This window comes from Sardina pilchardus, chromosome 18, assembly GCF_963854185.1.
Source record: "Sardina pilchardus chromosome 18, fSarPil1.1, whole genome shotgun sequence".
In the NCBI taxonomy this organism is placed as follows: Eukaryota; Metazoa; Chordata; class Actinopteri; order Clupeiformes; family Clupeidae; genus Sardina; species Sardina pilchardus.
In genome coordinates this window covers 6,694,983-6,716,356 of record NC_085011.1, presented here as the reverse complement: position 1 = coordinate 6,716,356, position 21,374 = coordinate 6,694,983, and the positions used below count along the sequence as shown (strand labels likewise).

At 39.5% G+C, this 21,374-nt stretch overlaps 2 protein-coding genes across 3 annotated transcripts; one reads left to right on the top strand and one right to left on the bottom strand.

The window, feature by feature from the left end:
* The first annotated feature begins 206 nt into the window (after positions 1 to 206).
* Positions 207 to 5,636, top strand: morn4 (MORN repeat containing 4). Of its 2 annotated transcripts, none has more exons than XM_062519935.1 (5): positions 207 to 347; positions 923 to 952; positions 2,593 to 2,707; positions 2,793 to 2,902; positions 3,009 to 5,636. In XM_062519935.1, exons 1-5 carry the CDS (start codon positions 317 to 319, stop codon positions 3,155 to 3,157), a joined length of 435 nt encoding a protein of 144 aa, XP_062375919.1. In that variant the 5' UTR covers positions 207 to 316; the 3' UTR covers positions 3,158 to 5,636. The 2 variants fall into 2 exon arrangements, with proteins under 2 accessions (XP_062375919.1, XP_062375917.1); XM_062519933.1 differs by having other exon boundaries at positions 923 to 1,021.
* A 2,179-nt stretch (positions 5,637 to 7,815) lies between these two features.
* On the bottom strand, positions 7,816 to 18,073 carry fas (Fas cell surface death receptor). The gene is made up of 9 exons (XM_062519788.1): positions 17,913 to 18,073; positions 17,102 to 17,192; positions 16,872 to 17,003; positions 13,807 to 13,918; positions 12,073 to 12,137; positions 11,852 to 11,953; positions 11,225 to 11,253; positions 10,919 to 10,937; positions 7,816 to 8,881 (listed from the first exon to the last, which is right to left on the bottom strand). Exons 1-9 carry the CDS (start codon positions 17,943 to 17,945, stop codon positions 8,595 to 8,597), a joined length of 870 nt encoding a protein of 289 aa, XP_062375772.1. The 5' UTR covers positions 17,946 to 18,073; the 3' UTR covers positions 7,816 to 8,594.
* Between the last annotated feature and the right edge of the window lie 3,301 nt (positions 18,074 to 21,374).

Genomic DNA, 21,374 nt, shown 5'->3' with positions numbered 1-21,374 from the left:
AGATCCTCCTTACATTGATAGACAGGCTATATGACCAAGGCAAACGACCACTTAAAACAGACATCGGCATTGTGCAGTCTAGCCGAAACAGCTTGTCAAGAACAGCACTGTTCCTAGACTGGCCAATCGGAGTACAGTATAAATAAATCGCCAAGAAAACCACTCAATAACACAACGTGTCCTTCAGGAAGTCGGCTGCGCTGCCCTGCCAGGAGAGGAGGTGGGGTTACGGTGAAAGCTAATCAACAGAGGCTGCTTACTGTTACAGGAATTGTCAACCGTGCAGACCGATTGTAAATATAAAAATGGAATTTGCATGCCCGTGAGACATCAACCTAATGTACAAGGTAAACATTTACCTGTTCAGTTTTAACGTATACGAATGCAGACATTCCAACTGATATCGTATACGTTTTTGACGTAAGCGTCGCTAGTTATTGAAACGAATTACCTATTTAACACTGCCAATATCAATGCATCCGTGTAGCTGTGGTTAAACAGATGACTGTAATTATAGAATGCATCTAAGATTCTCCTCTCGTATGTTCACTAGACGGCCTTTCACTATCCTAATACCGACGTGTTCGGCTACAAGCATGAGTCAATGTATTATTCATTAAATGTTGCTGCTCATGACTTTGAATTAGGCTGCGGAATTTGACAGTAGGCTGGCCTAAGCCAAATGTCATTCCATCCGTCCATTTCGTTTATTTCTTTATTCCTTTCTCTCTTTGTTATTTGTCAATGGGTTTTTTTGGGGGTAGACTCAACTTTGGCTCAGCTGTCTCGAAGTAGCCCATATAGCTAAGCTTACACAGAAGAATGACATTAAATCAATCAACAGTTCAATGCTCTTATAGCTCTAGGCCTACCTCCCACCCAAAGTCAAATATTACACACGCTCTTCTGCTTCTGTCTACAGGTGCATGTATCTTGGCCAGCGTCAGAGGAGGTATGACTCTCACAAGAGGATCTTTTAGCTATTCTAGTGGAGAGGAGTACCATGGCGAGTGGAAAGAAGGCAAGATGCATAGCCTAGTTTTTTTGTGTGTGAATCCCCCATCTTGCAAGCAAGCAGTTGGCTGTCAAAGATCAGGCTACACAGAGACTAAATCACAAATGCCACTGATCCTTAAGCCTAGCCTACTTACAGTGAACTGAAACTTCATATTCATTGCAGTAGTAAACAGTACATATCCAGCATTGAATTTCAATTTTCTTCTTAAAGTGAGTGACTTCACCTCAGGGCACATGGTCTTCACTGAACCTTCAAATCTGTCAGCGTTACAGCTATAGGTATTTAAGGGATAATCTCTTGAATACCAGAGGGGGATGGGGTTTTAGGGATGAAAGTACTACAGAAACTAACAGCAGTTACCTGAAACAGTAGGGTAGTCAATGTGTTTGTCACCTTTAAAAGTTAAATGTGTCATTGTAAGATTTCATCTGTTTGTAATTTTGCAAGGCTTGATTTTGAAGTTGGCCAGACTCATTCAGCAAACTACAGAAAATTAAGACATCAAGTTGAGTTAATCCTCTAAGACGATGTCCTGCCTTTGGAAAAAACTGTGTAAAGACATTTGCTTGACCATGTCAATTGAAAGATTGAAAGAGACTTCAAAGGCTTACTTGATTAGATTTAGAATTATATTTCAACTGTTTATTTTGCAATCTAGGGGAAAATGCAGAGACAGGCAACAACAATGCCTAGTGGCCTTAGTTTTGATCGTATGTGATTTTCTCTGTTCAAAAGTCGCAATGCTCACTAACTCACATCTTTGAAAAGAAGATTCCTTTCAGAAAGCTTTTCTTGACCATTGAGGGTTTTTTTTTTTTAAGCCAGCATACATATTGCAAAAGTAACCATAGCAACTAAGAATCATGTGACATCCATACTCCTTGTGTTAATCTTTGGTCATCACTCAAAAGGTAGACTGCAGCCAAGGCACACAACATCCATGTAGGGTCCTTGAGGCTTATACAGGATTTTTGAGACAGTCAGGTTAGGTTTCACAAAAGAGTATGAATGACAGTTTCACAAATCTGCTTGGCATAAGCACTTTATCACTAACCATGTCAGTCAGTTGGGTTGGCTTGTCTTGCCTAATTCTTTTTTTTTTGTTTTTTAATCTCTTTTGAGAATTCTTTCAAGAACAGTGGGCATTTCAACTGGAGACAGAAACTGAACATATTGTTATAAGTGATTACTGTACATCAGTCAGTGCAGTGTGTCCAAAGAAGTATAGTGTAAGACAACAAATGATCAGTTTTTCAAAAGGAGTATTGCATTTCGCAAATGCAGGCTCTGTGAAGCCTGACAAATGAGAGTGATTTCTCTGATACAGCTCCCTGAGATGCAGCCTTCCTACTGAGACATGACCTTTATCTGTGTGGAGCACAAATTCACAGTATCACCAGCATAGCTTTGTCTAGCAGTAGTAGCTTAGCTTATTTCTACACAAAATGTCAATTGAGGTTGACAAGACTTGTCACATATAATTGTATGACACTTCAGACAAAAAAATAAATGCATATGGGTGAATGTAAGCATGTCACATTGATGTTTGATTTGTTTGTGTTTCGATTGTAAAGGTAGACGCCATGGGCTAGGTCAGCTTAAATTTGCTGATGGTACCTGCTATAAGGGACAGTTTGAAAATGGCTTATTCCATGGATGTGGCGTTCTTGTGTTCCCTGATGGATCCAGGTATTCTTCATTTAGCATTCTTTTGTGATCACTTGGTAGTTTGTATCATTGTTTATGTGAAAATAACTTATTTTTTTTGCCAAAGGTACGAGGGAGATTTTGTACAAGGTAAATTTCAGGGTGTGGGAATCTTCAATCGTTTTGACGGGATGACATTTGAGGGAGAATATAAAAGTGGACGTGTGGAAGGATACGGTAATTGTTCATTACATTACAAAGATTATTTCCTCTGTTGATTAAATCACAAAAAAAAAATCTGATTATCATCTGACAATCTTGTGTCACTGCTGCTTGATTGTAGGTCTGCTGACGTTCCCCGACGGAACACACGGAGTGCCACGGAATGAGGGCCTGTTCGAGAACAACAAGCTGCTGAAACGGGAGAAGTGTCAGGCGGTGGTCCAGAGAGCGCAGGGCTCGGCCACCAAGGCCCGCGGCCTCTCAGTATGACCAAAGGAGCCACAGCACAGTGCCCGCAGGCCTGGCTGGCCCTCAGGGATGGGTGACAGGGTTCACATCGCCTCCCTCTTACCCACGTGGGTTCTGTTTCACATTTGCCTTTGCCTCATCACTGATGCTGAACCTGAGTGGCTCACTCCACCCACTCTTGCCTTTCGTCGTGGCAACACTGTCCCATCTTTGCTGCTCGGTCTTGGCTCGACCCATTGCTGCTGTATTCCATGTTAGGAGTGGATCACCAGAATACTTAATTTCCATGTAGTTATTATTACAGTGAGTGATCAGGCTAACAACTAGTTATCAGCCCATTTGGGCATCAGATGTTCAAAGTCATGGCGTAGCAATCATTCTACTTTACTGTATTTGTCTGCAGCTATGATGGGAGTACATTTCACCCCATAGCTCCGTAATGTAGAGAGTAATTTAACAAATGTTGTCCAAAAAATATATTTGGAGCAACAATTAGAGAAAGTTTGTCACTCACCTATGCAGACTGACTGGCTGCTTAGAACATCTTACAATGAGCCACCTCTGTGATAACCTCACATGCAAACTGACATATCTTTTATCTGAACTTGACACCTTATCCATCTCCTGTATACAACAACAGACACTTGCAAGTTGCTGTGGGGTGAAAAATGAGAATGTTTTAACCTTTGAACTTATTTCAGGCTGAAAAGGTGTGACCTTGACTTATACACCCAAGGCTCTGTGGACAAGTTTGTATTTGATCACTTTTGTTATCTGTCTTTGCCTTCACTTTGCCTTTCAGAACGGAATCAGTGACTGATGTATGGTATTGTGCATTACACTGTCACAGTGTTGTAATAATTGTTTGGGTGAAAATGGATGAAAAGATAAGATTGTTTTTTTCCTCACAACAAAGGCAGGCATTTTTACAGCTGCTCAGTACACAAAACTAAGTGTACTTTGATTTTTTAAATATTCAGTATCGTATGGCTTTCTCTTAAATTACTAATTTCATTCTCACCATGTCATTTTGTTTCACTCATGTCTAAGATCTGTGTGATTATAGCCTGCTGGTAATGGTACCATGCAACGCATCATAAAATGCATTCAGTTCAAAAGCAAGTAATTTGCTATATGTGTGTATTGTTATAGAGTAGCATCTCACAAAAAAAGCCGTTCTTGATATATCATAATTTTCAAAGCACTTCACATAATATTGATTGGGCTACCCACCGATTCATATGTGTGTGTTTCAGATGCCAACAGCTGGTCCAGTCGTCCTTGCAATTCTGTAATGCGTGGAGTAGTTTGAAATATAGAAAAGGGAAATTGTTACATTATAATGTTCAGATAGACTAATATTGTTGTCCTGGTGATCAGGGCAATAAAACATTCTTTGTTCGCTTGCTTAATTTATTCTAAGAGAGAGACATTTATAGAAACTTGTGAATCCCTGCGAACAGTATTAAGAGTACTCGATCACCTGTCACTATTATGCCCATCCAATCAAGGAAATACTCTGAGTGTCAATCATGTATCTTCTCCAGAGCGGCTCTGGGAAGACCACAAAGAGGACGGGGTATACTTTCAGATTGGCTAGTCTCCAGGGACAGCAGACTATGGCTTTGATATTTCTTAAAGCGGAGTTTCTGTGTGCAGAATAGTCCGTACGATCAGGAGTTTCATCAGCTTTGGAACAGATTAAGGAGCCTTGTAGCTGATTTAAAGTCAGTTGGTTTAAATAAGAATGTACATATGTTGACTATATTTCAACAATTCAGAATAATCTTACTGATTATCTGGTGAAACAGTAAAAGAAAAACTGACTGATGGTTTACCTATTTTTACTGCGCAAGGGTCACATTCAAGCCTATGACTTAATTGTATACCTAAAACCAAGACCACAAAATGCATAAATGAAATCATTTCTTACATGTCTTCATATCCCTGTTCTCTGAGTGTCAATCCATACACTCAGAAATGAACACCTGCATGCTGTCACCTGAAACAGTATGCATATGAAATAGGTGACCTCTTACAATTCACTTTGATTTCAAGTGAACCGCGTTTTTGATAGCGTAAGGGCATTTAGAGTATTTGGCCGGTGTATTTCTCTGTGCGTGCGTGTGTGTGTGTGTGTGTGTGAGTATATTTGTTTACCATCTCAATCTTTTGTTGTGTTTGTAATGTGGTTATGCTGGAAGTTGACCACCTTGTGTGCATCTCACATCAGACTTCAATTCTGTCAATTGCTTGAGCGTGGTGTGTCAACTGAACTTTCATTTTAACAGTGAAATAGATTATGCACTTGAAAGGCAGCCAAAGGTCTTGTGAAGTGCTGGCAATATTAAACCGTGGAGTGTTTCTGAAAGTGCTATTAATTCTCCTTAATTCCAGTATTTGTTAATGAATACATATCCACAAATACTTTCAAGAAGTGTACACACTCAAATGTACTGAACTCTCCATTGTGAGACGGGCTTATTAAATAAACTTTCATTGCATACATTTTGTGTGTTATGGACTTTACTGGAAGAAGTAGGCCTACCAGAAATAAACCTGTTTCTTACTCAGTGGCGAAATAGTATCAGATATAGCATCCAAAGAGATTTCATCCATTAAACACTTATCCTTTGCCTGTTGTTTACATTTCACAATAAATCCTGGCCCCCAATCAAATAATTTACATAGGTGCCACACTAAACGCCAAGGCCAATTAACAACCACACTTTCTTGATTGGCATCATCTTTAAGTGGATACAGAGGCAAACCAAGCTAGATCCAGCATTCAGACCAGCAAGGAAATGTGAACGGCTATTCATTCTGCTGAATGAATGACATAGTTCACAACACAGTTGACAATAAAAATCCTTTTAGCTATATTGAATTCCTCTTGTCTTTATAGCAGTGTAGGTGCACACACACAGGTTTGGAAGCCATAAAATAGTATGTGTCTGTATACTTCATATGTGTACATATCATTTTCTGCCATATCCTTCTCAGTCATAATGTATAAATAGCTTTTGTGGCATATGCCTGGACTTTCACCTTGAGAGAGAGGGAGGCTCGTTACCATGGCAACCACTTTCAGTTCTCTCCCAGTGAATTTACATGCAGGTTGATTATTCACAGCGAACTCCTATGGTTCTTTTCTGCCGTGGCAAAGGGTTGTCATTCACAAGCCTCAAATAGCAGTAATAGAGACAGAGTGAAGAATAACTGTGTCTCCTTTGTGTCCCGTAAGTGGAATGTGTTCAAGTGTTTCATAATGAATTATAGGCCTATTCTTGGTCGAACTAATTCTTCTTTCATCCACTGTTCTATATCTGTTCGTGCTGACATAGATGGTACCCTACTGTCTCCATCATAACTTAATTTGATAAGTAGCTGTCTCAGTATAAATTGTGTAATTCCTTTTTTCTGGAAAAAAAAGCTCTTCTTCTTTAGTAAGCACACAGTTTATTCACATTTCATAGGGCTAGACAAACAGATTCAAACATGTAATTACTGATTGTAAATCATGTAGGCTACCACCACACTGACAAAAGTTGAGAAATGCAGGTACTATTTTTCAGATGTGGAAATAGCAGTGCCGTTGTGTGGTCTGAATATAGTACTGCAAGTACTATTCCACTGGCACTTTGAACATCTTCAAACATTCCTCCAGTCCCCCATTATCAGTGTACTGTACATGGCCTCAGCACAATTCATCATGTTGTTGGTGGTGCCTGAATGGTTTATCCAACCAATTAGGAATGCAATATACTGTAAATATAACTAGTAAATATCAGTATTCAGCTCAGCCCAAGGCACGCTATTTTATTTTTTATATATATATATATATATATATATATATATATATATATATATTTAGTTCTGGGGAGATTCTTACATGGGATATAGAAGTTGACCCTACTCATACATTTAAGAAAAATGTATCTATAAAAACCCATCACATAGCCTATAAGAGGGGGTATAGTATGGTTATCACATTGTGGAATGTCCTACCATCTATAAAAGAATGCATGCCTCCACTGAAATTAAGGTAAATTGTGCATTGACTTAATCCAAGACAGGTTCCCATAATTCACCTTCTCCCAATCTTGGGGTCAGGACCCCATGTGGGGTTGCCTGAAATTCAAATGAGGTCAGCTGACATACTGGGTATCTCACAACTGAACAGTGCATTATATAAAAATATGCATAAATGAAATAAAATTAAATGAAATAATAATAATAAAAAAAATGACACCCAAGTTAAACAATGGATCCATCAATACAATCTAGCTAAGTAAAAATAAACTCACACAGCCCGCATGAGATGTTTGACAGATGGAATTATGCTTGATCAATGTTCAAAACAAAATGGCAAAACAACCAGGCGCACAAGGATATTCGGGGAAAATCAATGTACCACTCTTGTCTGGATGTTACAGCAGAGATGAGTTGCACTCTCTCACAACATTTGAATAATTGGGGTCCCCAACGTTTTGAGATATCAAAATAGGGTCACCTTCCAAAAAAGGCTGGGAACCCCTGCAATAATCTATTGCATCTATTTTCATTTCATAGTTGAAAAAATAAACCATGTTTGATCCAGTGTGTAAGTGCTGTGGGTTCGCCGTCTTTTCCACTTTTATCACAATCAGCCTTCCAGTGATGAGACTTAAGACAGGCAATACTATCAGATTGCACTTTTTATTACATGTCCTGAGTCAAATGTAATGCCAAATAAAGTTATAAAGCATTGTCAGATTGACTACAATTATAATCTTATCACTGTAAACTCAGAATGAGGGGAGTGGGGCAATGATGGGCAACATCAACTTCACCAGACTTAACAGCTCAAAGTGATAATACTCACAACAACAGCTCCTTGCCTTCATCTCAAAAATCCAGGTAATCACGGAGAAGACAGAGATATGGTGAGCCTCTATCTTGTTTGCATATTTGAAATCAATCAGACGTGTTGTGTGGGATATAAAAACACCTAATGCTGCACTGGTGTTTGAAGACTTTTCATTGTATACTGTAGGTGGCTCATTATTGGTCAATAACTTGGTCCCTGGCCAAGAAAGGCAACACTTAAAACACCTAAAATATAGAGAGACCTCACCTCACCTACAGTGGACCAACCATGCACACATAAACAACAATAAACACCAGTTAGTACAAACAAAGAACATACAAAGCAACAAACAGAGCACACCACCTTACACAACAACAAAACAGCTCTGCACAAGCCACACCACATTAAACATAGCAAAGCACAGCACAACATAAGGACAGCAATTAACAATTAACAATTAACACTGGCCTAGCCTGTACATCCCAACAACAAACATATTAACGTATGAAAATGAAACTCTATATGTCTGCTGGCTCATTCTGCACAACACATCCAAGTCATAGAACAATATGTAGGCACATCATATCTGACGCCACTTATCAGCCCCTATCAGACATCAGCTTTTTCCGTGATGAGAAGTTCAATCTTATCAGCCTTGTGGTTCAAGTTACACTTGCGGAGTGTTTGAAAGAAGCTCTCACTGGCTGGCTGCAGACCTTGTTTTTCAATCCATGCAATGAGAAGGCTTCTGGTCTGCTCCTCCTCTGAACCAGGATTGTCATGCTTGTGTCGATCCACCTGAACAGGAGACATCCCAGTCCTGGCGGCAACCTTCCTCATGTCACTCCAAGACAGATGTTCAACAATTTCGTCTATGAATTTATTCAAGTCGATGCCTGTAAATGAATATGATACATAAAATATGAAACACAGAAGAAATCCCAAACCATGTCTCATCCACAAGAACCTGGGTATTGTGACTAGAATACGTAGCTTTTCTATGCCCTTTCGACCTTTCATCCACACACAAACTGTTTTAGCTAACTGAAAACTAATGAAAAACATTATGTGGACAATGTGGACAGTGAAAACAGAGTTTTGGGCTTATAATGCGCTATTACAGTATGTCCATTGTTTATGTTTCCGAGGCAGCTGACGGGCTAACAAGGCTTCGAGGTCTCAACCTGCTTGTTTGTCATGCTCTTGACAGTATTTCATAGCTGTTTGCAAATACATGTGGACAGATTTTTTTGAATAAGGAGAAAAATACCTGCCTAAGTGAAATCGGTAAAATAAGTTATCAATTCAATTATCAATGAAATCACCAACTGTAAGTCCAAAGCATAGTACAGCTCAGACTACCGAATGACAAAAGTACTCCTTATGTATACACTTCCTAAAACTTCTATTGAGGATCACTGCGCAACAGCTATAAAATGTAATGACTTCAGAGACCAAATCTAACTCGTTGTCATTTCCCGATCCTAATTGTCTTTCTCCCACTCGGTTCATGTCACTCTTCACTATCCTTTCTGAATACAGTTTTTGCCTATTGCTTACACACTAAAATCAAATGCTTACACCAAAGCCTCAATACCTATAGTTCTTGTATTATACTTTACACACAGTGTAACCATAGCTTAAACACATTCTCTGCTTTGCACATTGTTTGCAATTCTGCAAAACACTTTTTGCAAAACACTACACACATTTTCTTTCTGCAAAACACTTTTTGCGAAACACTGCACACATTTTCTTTCTGCAAAACACTTTTTGCAAAACACTACACACTTTTTCTTACATTAAACACTTTGTGCTAAAACAAAATCCCCTGATATCATTGGGAAAACACTTTGTTCAAAATTCTAAACTCATCTGGCAATTGCAAGCACTTACTTATACACCTGAAAACACGTGCACAGAAAACATAACACCAATCGGTCTGAACCTTAGCACTACAAATAGGCCTCAGGTAAGCCATTTTGAGAACTATGGGTGCCTCTCAACATCTCTCCTCGATCCTCGATGCTTGATCCTCGAGGGGCGTTCCCACTGATCTATAACTAGCACTGGATAGACTATCCCATTGTTGTCACCCCATCATTCTTTATCTAGATCAGTGAGGACGAGGATCGAGGAAGGAAGGGAGGGTGTAAAAGACCAAATGAGAGGCACCCAATGAGAGTAAGAAGTATAGGAGGACAAGGAGAGAGAGCTGTCGGACGTGGAAGAGGACAAGGACAAAGACAAGGACCAGTGCAGAGATGTGTCTCAGATGACATCAGGGCTGCTCTGGTCTGAGATTGGTTCAACAACCATATAAATTTCATATATCAAAAGTTGTATACCTGCCCCCTTACAGCCCATTTCTAAATGCAATCGGGGAATTACAGTATTTTCAATTACAGGATCAATCCTTTTTCTTTCGTTTTGTTGCTATATTTGACATTTCTATTTCTCTTTATTTCTGTAAGAATGTTTGTTTTTTGTAAAAACTCTTGATTGATTACAACTTTTGCGTTTTACAGAAGACGAGGTCTGAGAAAATGACCAAAAAAGATAATTAAAAAAAAATGCAAAGACGGCAGTGTTTCATGTAAAGCACATCAGTGTGTTACTTGTGAGATGTAGGATAATTCCAATGGTGCTTGTGTGTTTAGTTTTGTTGCAAGAATTTAGTTTTTAGAAAGGAGTGTTGTGTTTTGATTGCAGTGTTTCATTTTGGCATAGATGTGAGTTGTTTATCCCCAAGTGCTATGTCTTATATAGCTGTGTGTAGAGTTTTGACATAATGAGCCAAATGCTGCAAAATGTGTGTAAGCAATAGGCAAAAACTGTAAAGGCTGAAGACCCAAAAACTGCAAAATGAACTAATTGACTTTTACACATTACACCTTACGCAATTATTAATAGTGGAAAAAACAAAGGGATACCTTTTAGCAGAAGTCCAACCTAAGAATAAAACAAATTTGGGAAGAGGTTAGAAATAGTCATATCATACTCTACAAATCTACAAATATGAATATAACATATGACTATATTACACATAATGAAAGTATTTCTCTCATCTTGCACTGCAGAATATGAATATATTTTCACCAAATAAATGTTAAGACATACAATACATCGATGAACACCTTTTCAGCAGTAAATTGTGGACACTATTTTTTTCATGCATACTTCACTTCCACCACAAAACCACAAGATGGCCATGAAAGGCCACCTTCTCATGGACTCACCTCTGGAACTGCAGGTGTCAGCTTCTTGGCTGTAAAATGGGAAATTACATGATGTGAGATGTTGATTAACAGAGATTGTTGGCAAAATGTAACATTTACAATTGGGTCTACACCACACTGGTCAATCTACTATTCCTAGACAGGCCATCAGGAAATTCAACTTTTGCAGAATTTACTGTATCACACTAACTAACTAGTCAAATAACTGTCTAGATATTCAAGGCTATACGATTTACATGAAAAAAACATGTGGCGAAAGCCAACGATTTTAGTGTTTTAGTATTATTGGTGTAAGCCTGGCCCCCTGATTTTGACAACTGATGTTGCCATAGCAACACAGCAACACAGACTACCCACTGCCTCCTATGGGAAACAACAAATCACTTGGCTAATAGCTTTGCCCCACCATTTTATATTTGTACAAATTAGAAATGTGGCTCTTATTCATGCTGTGGTTGTTATTCAAATGGTAATGTAATTTGGACATAAATTACTTAACAATGGATATTCCACTCATTGCAGGCAGTGTACATTTCTTTCTGTGGCTACTATGAGATCTACTGTAAGTTTGTATCCCAGAAAAAAAAAGACAATTGACCATGTGACTGTTTGTAATATGGTACTCACCAAAACAAAACTTCTTTTTCCACCAAAGAGCACCACAAATCAGAGCAGCAGTAGCGATAACAGCAACAGCGATACCAACACCAGCACCAATACCAATACCATCTGTGTGCAAAAAATACAGTCCACTTCATCAATATAGTCACTAGTTGTATGAATAGCCAAATTCTATTTAGTCTGAATATCTTGTTGTGAGCTTTAGTTTACAAAATTAGCCTCCGCACCAGAAGTTTTCTTGCAAACAGTGTTCTTCCTGGGTGTGCATGGTTCCTCCACTCCAAAGTCACATCTGCAATGAGCAAAACAGAATCAGTTACTGCATATCCTAACAAGATAATATTCATTGGATAGCTCTGCCATCCTATTCCAAATCACTGGGTTTGCACATTAGGGTTGGGCAATTTGGACTTAGAGCCAAACCAAGATATCTTTCATTGTAATGCTATAATGACATGAAAATAGTATAACCTTCAACACTATCTTTTTGCCACAAGGCACATCAACATACATCATCTTGACTGCCAGGCAAACACAAACAATAACCATCATGAAAGGCTAAACTATAGCAAACTAGATGTACCGCATAGCGTGTGTGTGTGTTTGTGTGTGTGTGTGTGTGTGTGTGTGTGTGTGTGTGTGTGTGTGTGTGTGTGTGTGTGTTCACTTGTGAGTGTGTTTGTGTGTGTGTGTGTGTGTGTGTGTGGATGTGTGTGTTTATGTGCATATGAGTTTATGTGTGTGTGTGTGTGTGTCTATGTGTTTGTGTGTGTGTGTGTGTGTGTGTGTGTGTGTGTGTGTGTGTGTGTGTGTGTGTGTGTGTGTGTGTGTGTGTGTGTGTGTGTGTGTGTGTGTGTATGTGTGTGTGTGTGTGTGTGTGTGTGTGTGTGTGTGTGTGTGTGTGTGTGTGTGCATATGGCTAAAGTGTGTGCATACTATATGGCTAAAGACCGACGGCGAGTAGATTTTTGTATAGGTGGCTGAATTATGGCAAGTAATGCGCCACATTGGTGTGTGGAACAGGCTGCTTCACATCTGTGTTCTGACCAATGTTGACATGGTCAGGATTTCTTTTCTGATAATGACTGGCGGACAATACATTACATAAGGCTATATGGCTATACTTGCCAAAACGAGAAAAGGAAAAGTCCTACAGTTATTTGATTACCCTTCCATGTACCTGCTAAGAAAACAAATAGCCACACAAATAAAAGCTAGAACTTGAAAGTTTCAGCTGTTGCAAAGAAACATATTACTTTTTCAATGGCAGCGAATGGAATGATATGAAAGATCGTGTTTCATAACTCAAAACTTGCCACGCCACAGTCATTATATTCTTGCAGCATCATTATACCAAAAATCCTTGAATACTGACCAAGATAGAGCAATTAATTCGCTCCGCTTCATATAAAAAAATATTGTTTAGCTTTGGCCTGAAACAATAAATGGGCTGGTAATTTTTTGGTAATGTTTAAATATATAAATGGCCTGGTAACGCTTGGGCTGGTAGGCTAAAAAGTTCATTTCGACCCATGGTGTGCCTGTTTGCCTGCATGTGTCTTTTTGTGTGTGTACATGTGGATGTGTTTATGTGAGTGCATGCAAGTGTTTATGTATGGGTGTGTGTGTGTGTGTGTGTGTGCATTTATATGAATGTATGTATGTGTATAGTATGTGCCAAGTTTCATGCAGCCCGGTCTTTCAATGTCCCGAGAATCACTGACACAAAATTACTGAAGAAAAAGTGTCCTGCAGTCATAATAAGTACATTAAAAAAGATTGAAATACCAGTAAAAACCCCAATATCATATGCCACTGGTAGATAATGATAGCCCTATTGTGCTAATCTTATTTTTATATTTAGCACTAATATCAATATTTTCATTCAATGTTTCCAAATTCTCAGGAATGATTTGTGAGTTTATTTAATGTGGAAATGTCAGATTAAGCATGATACTCACTCTTCACAAGGATGACATGCTTTACAATGCTCTGATTCGCAGAAGAAACCCTTCATGCATCTACACACAACATCGGATATGGTTGTGCAGCGTCCTTCTTCCTCTAGATTGGCTAACAAAGACAACAACCAATATCATTAGAGTTTGAAGCAAACACAATACAGCCCACACATTCATCAAATACACAAATATTCAGCAGTGGATATTAACTGAAGATCAATTCACAAAACATACTTGGCGATTTTTACTTCATGACGGCCGAAACTTTCTTAACAACAATAGCTTCAGGCAATGTAACTGAAACGTTAGGCGAAACTTTATGCATGCAATACGTCTTCAATAACTAAAAACAGCTCCAACATCGTACTCCTGATGGCTCAGGTCAGAAAAAAAAACTAGGCTAAAGAGGGAGAAAGATGGAGAGAGAAAAAGACCACATGATTATGCCAATTGAGCAGGAACAGATAGTAGCAAGGTTGAGTGAGGAAAGATTCAGGATATCAGGATTTATCCAGTAAAAGAGAGTCTTAGTAACTTATTTTAAGGTGTTATTACGCTTTCAATATTGTTTACATAATCACACTGAACCAAGATCGGGCCACACAACCCATAAGGGACTATACATCCCTCCTTCTCTAGATTGACATTGTGGCCAATTCTGGTTTGGGATAACTCGGTGCAAACATGTGGACAACTAAAGTGAATTTTAAACAAAAATACACTTACTATTCGTCTAGTTAGTTAGGTCATATTTCTATGGGTCAGGTGGCAGTTTGCACAGGCACTCAATCCAATTGTCATCAACTTCACACTAACGCCTTTGCCATTCTATCTACCGCATCATAGTTTTCAAATACAACCACAAGGTTTGACTTTCATGGAGAGGAGCTCATAGACTGTACTTTATGTCAAAAGGAAATGTTGTTAGTGCAATGTCGGAAATTTGACCTCAAAGACACACAAAAAAAATCTGGGGGCCCCAATTCAAATGATGAAATAAGTTTTATTGAGGCAAAATAAGAGTTGGGTATCATCTGCGTAGCAGTGATGTGAAAAGCTACGAGAAGTGATGGGAAGCCATGAAAAGTGTGTATAATCTCATATAGCAAAAGTTAAAAAGCATTTATTGTAGCGGCATGGTCACATTAAACCTTTCTGAAAAAAAAACTGCAACGCGTTTCAGCAATGTAGCCTTTATCAGGGAGTCGTTTAAAAGAGGGTTTTTTTTAGAGTTTTGGAGTGTTTTAGAAAGGTTTAATGCAGGGGTCTCAAACTCAAATGAGCTGGGGGCCACTGTAACCAACATCAACTGGTTGGGGGGCCGCATAGGTTGCCCCCCCCCCCCCCCCCCAAGTCTATGGTTTACGAAGGTGTAAATACTGTAGACTAGGCTATAGCCTACCTATCTAATCAGCATATGATGTCTGGATGACAACTACCTCGAATTATGCACCTCTCAGTAAATACTGAATGTTGAACATATTTGAGCAGTTTTACTTTACTTTTTTTTGTCCTTTCCCCTACATAAGAAATTAACAGCAAAACAGTAAAATGTAACAACAGTAAACTATGGCTACGCCTACTAGGCTACTAACACAACGCTTTTGTATAGCCTACAATGAAGTAGCCTGGTCAAATCAGTGCCTGTCAAGTGACTTTGTAGTTTTTCAGCTGTACGGGGTCCAGGACACTATCATCTCAATTACCACTGGCACCTCCATTATGTTGGGCAGAGGGTCGAAGCATGGTAGCCGCTAGAAAACACTGTCGTTCACTCAAAAGACGCACCTTCACAGACGCACCCAGATCACTGTCAATTACGATCGATCATAATCTCCAAAAGGCAGACATAGGCTACTTCAGAATCAGATATGTGAATAACAGACCCAAGACCTCATGAAACGTGATTTTTTGTTTCAACATTTGATGTATTTCTGCTTCAGTTTGTGCAAAACTATGTCCTGCATGCATCGCTTTCGCGTCATTACAAACCGCACGTCTCCTGCATGTAGTTTAATGAGGGGGCTAGTTTGTGAAAACGTTGCTTGAATCGAAACACTTCGATGTCTAGCAGGTGGAGTCTAGGCTACAAATGAGACTTGTCACCGTACCTCCCGTCTGTTTTAACCCGTGTCGTTTATCGCATAAAAAATACCCTCAAGGGGTGACTTAGGCATTATTATTTTGACAGAAGTTGAGGGCTGGAACATGTTGCAAGTAAACAATTGCTAATTCGTGTTGTTGTCACAAGCCTGAGCTATGGTAGCGCAGCCATAGAGCCCAGCCCACGATTGTTACAAAATATAAAATGCCCAGATGCATGCGCGGGCCGCACTAACATTAAGCTTCGACTTCAGGCCGGGGGCCGCAAAATATCATCTTGCGGGCCGCAATTGGCCCGCGGGCCGCGAGTTTGAGACCCCTGGTTTAATGTGACCAAGCCGCTACTAAAAAGGCTTAACTTTTGCTATATGAGCGTGCCTTGGAGTTCCTCGTGCTTTTTCATCTGAATTTTCCCATTCAAAGAGCACCTCAAACAAACTTTTTCTGAGTCAAAGACTGAGAGTTGGTGTGCATGGCAAAGAGAAGGGGCCCCAGCACCAAGCCTTCAGACAGCCCTGTATCAAGATGGTGACATGCAGATGTCTGTCCTAGCCATGACACACTGAATGATGGCCCAGTAAAGTTTTTACCATTCCGTATCTACAGCAAGTAGCCTATGCTATCATAATAACATGTTAATTGCAGTGTGGTCAACATTATTCCAAGACAACTGGTGTGAGATTGCAGCTTTATTCACGATACCGGGAGCATGTTACTCACATGAAAGTCAAAGTAACAAAGCCCACACATCTGTGGGTGAAGCCAGTTCTTATACCCAGCAGTACAGGAAAGACTTTTCAATAAATAAAAATCAAAGGTGTATATTGACATCGGCAATAGGCCCAAATGAGCTTGTAAATATTGCCATATCAAATAATGACTAAAATTCAATATCGTGCATCCCTAGTATCAAGCTGTTTCAGTGGAGTGACCACTTTAATGATTTACCTAGAGTCAAATACCTTTAGAGTTGCATACAGAGCACTGCTCACACTTTCCCTCAGAATTGGCCTCTGCAGCATATGTTCCTGTTGGGCAGTGCTCACATTTAGGCTGGGGGTTGGCTGCGTCGCAGTGGCTGAGAACAAAATAACCTGACATGCACACAAACACAAATTAGAAAAATTAGAAAAATGTCAACAGTTTCATTGACAATATAGATTCATTCGAGGATGATCTTGATTTAGTTTACCTTTAGAACAAAGGCAGCATGTATTCCCGTTGTGACTGTAATTCCCAATTTGACAGCCGCTTGATGATGCCAATGGCAACAGACCGATCACCTGCACATAGAGTCAGTGGCGGTTTTAGGTACGGGCGAACCAGGCGGTCGCCCGGGGCGGCATCTTGTATGGGGCGGCACGAGCGCTTAACCCTATGAGCCCGACTGACGCAAAGTGCGTCAAAAAACACTCATGGGGGCGCTCGTGGAGGATCTCGCCTGGGGAGTAATTCAGTCTAGAACCGCCACTGCATAGAGTGATATGCACAAAGTTGCGCCTTAGGCTACAATGTTGCTACAATGTTGCTCCAAGTGCCAGGCGAAAGTAGCGAAAATGCGGACGAAAGTAGCCTATGTCATATCAGCTAACGTTAACATGTTCAACTTTGATCTAAATGTAATGCATTATAGCATAGAGGCCGAGGATCGCCTTGGCTTACTTCATGTGACTCGAAAAACGTCATCGACAAAATCGAAACTGAAAGTAGGCTAGGCCTATTTTTGTAAACGAGTTTTGTGTTATGTATATCTTAATTTCAGTTGTTGTAATAAAATGTTGCTGAAGTTGATTTAAAAAAAAAAATACATTGACTACAAATGGGTCTGCGAAGTCAGTTCGCAAAATAGGCTAGGCCTACGTTAAAAGAGAGAAACGTGTCATAGCAAAATTTCCAAACTTTCCCAACTTGTTAACGTTAGCCTAGGCTACTTCAGATGTGGTTGTAACACTGAACATAAAGTCACACGCATCTATGGGTTGTAAGAAACTCAACAGACTTACCAGTATGCAGACTATCCATACACTTTTACGCATGGTTAAAAAGGCACTCGTCGAAAGTCACTCGTTTGTTGTCAACTTCCTTGTTGTCGGTCGAAGTTCTTCTAACGTTAAGGCACATCGGGCGTCTCCCATCAATGAGATGCCAGTCAACCTGAGACAGACCACAGACGCATAATGAAGTATTCGGAGGATGGGCTATGTGGGGCGCGGTGGCTTTTGCCGCGAGAATGGACATGTACCGTTAAGGCCTACCAGGGTGACGTTTAAGGCCGATGTCGTTGTTTTCTAAGCGCAGACAACTGTGGTTTTGAATAGAGGATCCATCCTTCCCAGACTGTTGTTACATTGTACAGTAGGCCTAGGCTACTGCCTATATTGAGTCATGAATAGGCAAAGTAGGCCTAATTAATTGTCCTCAATCTTTCGATTCATATTGCAAAGGCCTACATTTACGACATAACTTAGGCTACATATGAGAGAAAGAAAATGCTTGTGACTTTCGACGACTCCACATTCCTTATTCCATTGAGATTTGTATGATTAGATCACAAAAGTATTTTCATAATTTCTTGAAATGATGTGGTGTCACTCACGCCATAGAAATCACATAGGCCTACATAGGCCTAACAATCTGTTAATGCAAACATATATTTCACAATCAACAAAAGACTTCAAAACAGGTAGGCTATCATTCGCTGTTAAAAAAAATCAAAACTGTGCAGAATGGCACCAAATATTGTAGGCTATAGCACTTGAGTGGGATGTGACTGAAGTTCAAATGTGGGTCACACCAGGTGAGCAAATATTTTTCGCAATATAGTGTGTAGTAGCCTACAATTATGAAAAATTTGATTTACATGTGGGGAAATGGTGCATCATATGGTGTGATTAGTTAATTAAAGTTAATATTGACAAATAAAGTAATTTACTTTTGACATTTTCTTGTAAAATGGGTCACACCAAAAGATGGGTACTGAAGTAGGAGTGCTGGAAATAGCCTAATTTATTGAAAGAAATATGAGAAGTTACTCAGCTTTCAATGTCCTTCTGAGATGTTATTATACTTCCTGGATGAGGAAGGAGCCCATATCCTCAAAGGCCTCCAGACAATTTAAACAGAAGGGCCACACCATATGATATTGATTTTTTTTAGACAAAATCTTTTTGTTCATGTCTGAACTTTTAAAACAGCAGATTTGCAAGAAGACATCTGCTGGCATTAATATACTTAAGTAAGGGGAAATATCATTTTATTTGTTTTATTCATAATCAAACTTTATGAAATGGGCTTGGAACAGTCCCACCATTTGAGCTTCCTGGTTTGGCTGAAAATTGTGAAAAACAGGAATATGAGTGGCATGTATGGCCTATATGTGAATATAAAGCAGCTTATTTTGAACAATATAACCACATATATTTACATATTAGACATTTCTTCCTACTTATGTTTGACGCTCAGGACCACAAAAAGACCGTGCCACGTCAACCCATTAACATCTGTTCAGTCTTTGATAGTTTAGGGCTACCTAATGGGGACCTACCTTAGGGGAGTGTGAGATCAAGCCTCTAAATTAAGCCTTCAATTTAAAACAGGCTCTAAATACTATTTCAGGGGGGAAAAATCCCCAATGTTAATCTTTGGGGTACATATATTGTTTTTATTATTTAAATAATCCAGAGGAATGTTGATTGCAGTACTAGACATGACCAGCAGATGTCCATGTAGCCTATATCTGTTCATACAGCCTATACAGAGATGCACAGAAGACTTGGACGATTTGACTGATAAAAAGCCAGCCTGCGACATTTGCCTTAAGAAAATCACACTGAAGTCGAAACTGCTATCAAAATGTTCCACATTGTGTGTTATGAGTTATCAATCCTCTATGATTAACTGTGTCTCTGTGAGTAAATTCCAGAATTCTGCTAATTATCCCAGAACGGGTCTATAGAATCCATAGAGGAAGAAAACTTCCAGCATATGCGTACGTTACAATAACATTTGTCAAGCCGAAAAGTATCTGTAAATTGTTCTAAAAATGTCAATTGAGAAAGGCATTTGACAGGTCAAAATGAAGAGTATGGGTCTGCTATTTACTTTGAGCTCTATTGAATGAAATTGGATGTTTCCATGAAACTGTTGAACAGCCACTTATAACACACACGTGGGCCCATAGCTTTTCCACGAGTGCAGACTAGGGCTGAAGACCTCAATTTGTTTGATCTTGCCAAGTGGACTCAATGAGCACTGTAACTCTGACCTTGTTAGGTCTCCCCCTTTTTTCCAAGTACAACATTCTTGGCCACAGATTCCAAACTTCCTTGAGGGACGGTCCATTGGGATCCATATTAAATTTCCAGCTCTTTGTACTCTGTGGGATTCCTGGAAGAGTGAGGTCCGTGCTGTGTGCTTGTTGTCTTGGTTCATCGCAAGAGGACATCGTAGAAAGTCATAGAGAGGGGACTGTCCTGAGTTGCAAATGACATATTGCGGAGCGGTATCATCACCAACACAGATGGGTGTAATATGGGTCAAAGGTCACTGAGACATTTCTTCAGAGGATTGTTTTCATTTGGACTGATAATACATGGATGGGTACACATGCAGGCCCCGTGTTCTCAATGGCATGTCACTTTCAGTTTATTTCTGTTTAAGTCCTCATTTAGCAAGACTTCTCAAAAATCGTATATTACCTGGCATTCCTCACAAGAGAACAAGATTGATGAAATAAATGGCAATTTCCATTACAAATCTGATTATTTGATAGTTGGTGCTATTCTGACATTATATGTCAAACTGGTATCCACTGATTCTTGTTTTGACTAGAGTCTGGTCAATGAACCTCAGAAAAGGTTTCATTGTTGTTTTCTGAGCCATGATGCTCTTGGGATACTGAGCCACTTGCATGAGGCAACAGTGAGTTCTCTTTTCTTGCAGTCAGAGTTCATGGAGTTGAGGACTGTGGGCTTCAGCACACACATATTCAGTTTTCACACGCTTATGTACTCTGTATGACTGATGTGAAGATTAAGCCCGTATGGATCTCTTCATTAGACAATTCCTGGGTAGGCTATATAGGCCTATAGCCTACATAAAATACTGTAATGCTGTTGTTTTTTGTGTGTTGACCGTTCATTGTATGTTGAAGTGGGCAAGGCATACTACACACTAAATAAATGCTAGATAAGTGGGATTCAAGGCCTGTCCTTAATGGGGTAAACTGTTGCCCTTTACAGTAAGTTATTCACAAAATCGCTGCTATTAGTTCGTGAAATCGCTAATAACAGATAATAATAAATCATGAAATACTGGAACATGTTGGCCTTATACAGCATGCTTAGGCTACATTGAATTTAGAGCTAAATAACCAATTTGTGTTATAATCTGCCTGTTTCTCTACTTGCCTTCAGAAAGCACAGAAATGTATTAAATTCGATGGCCATGGGGAACACTATAGGCTA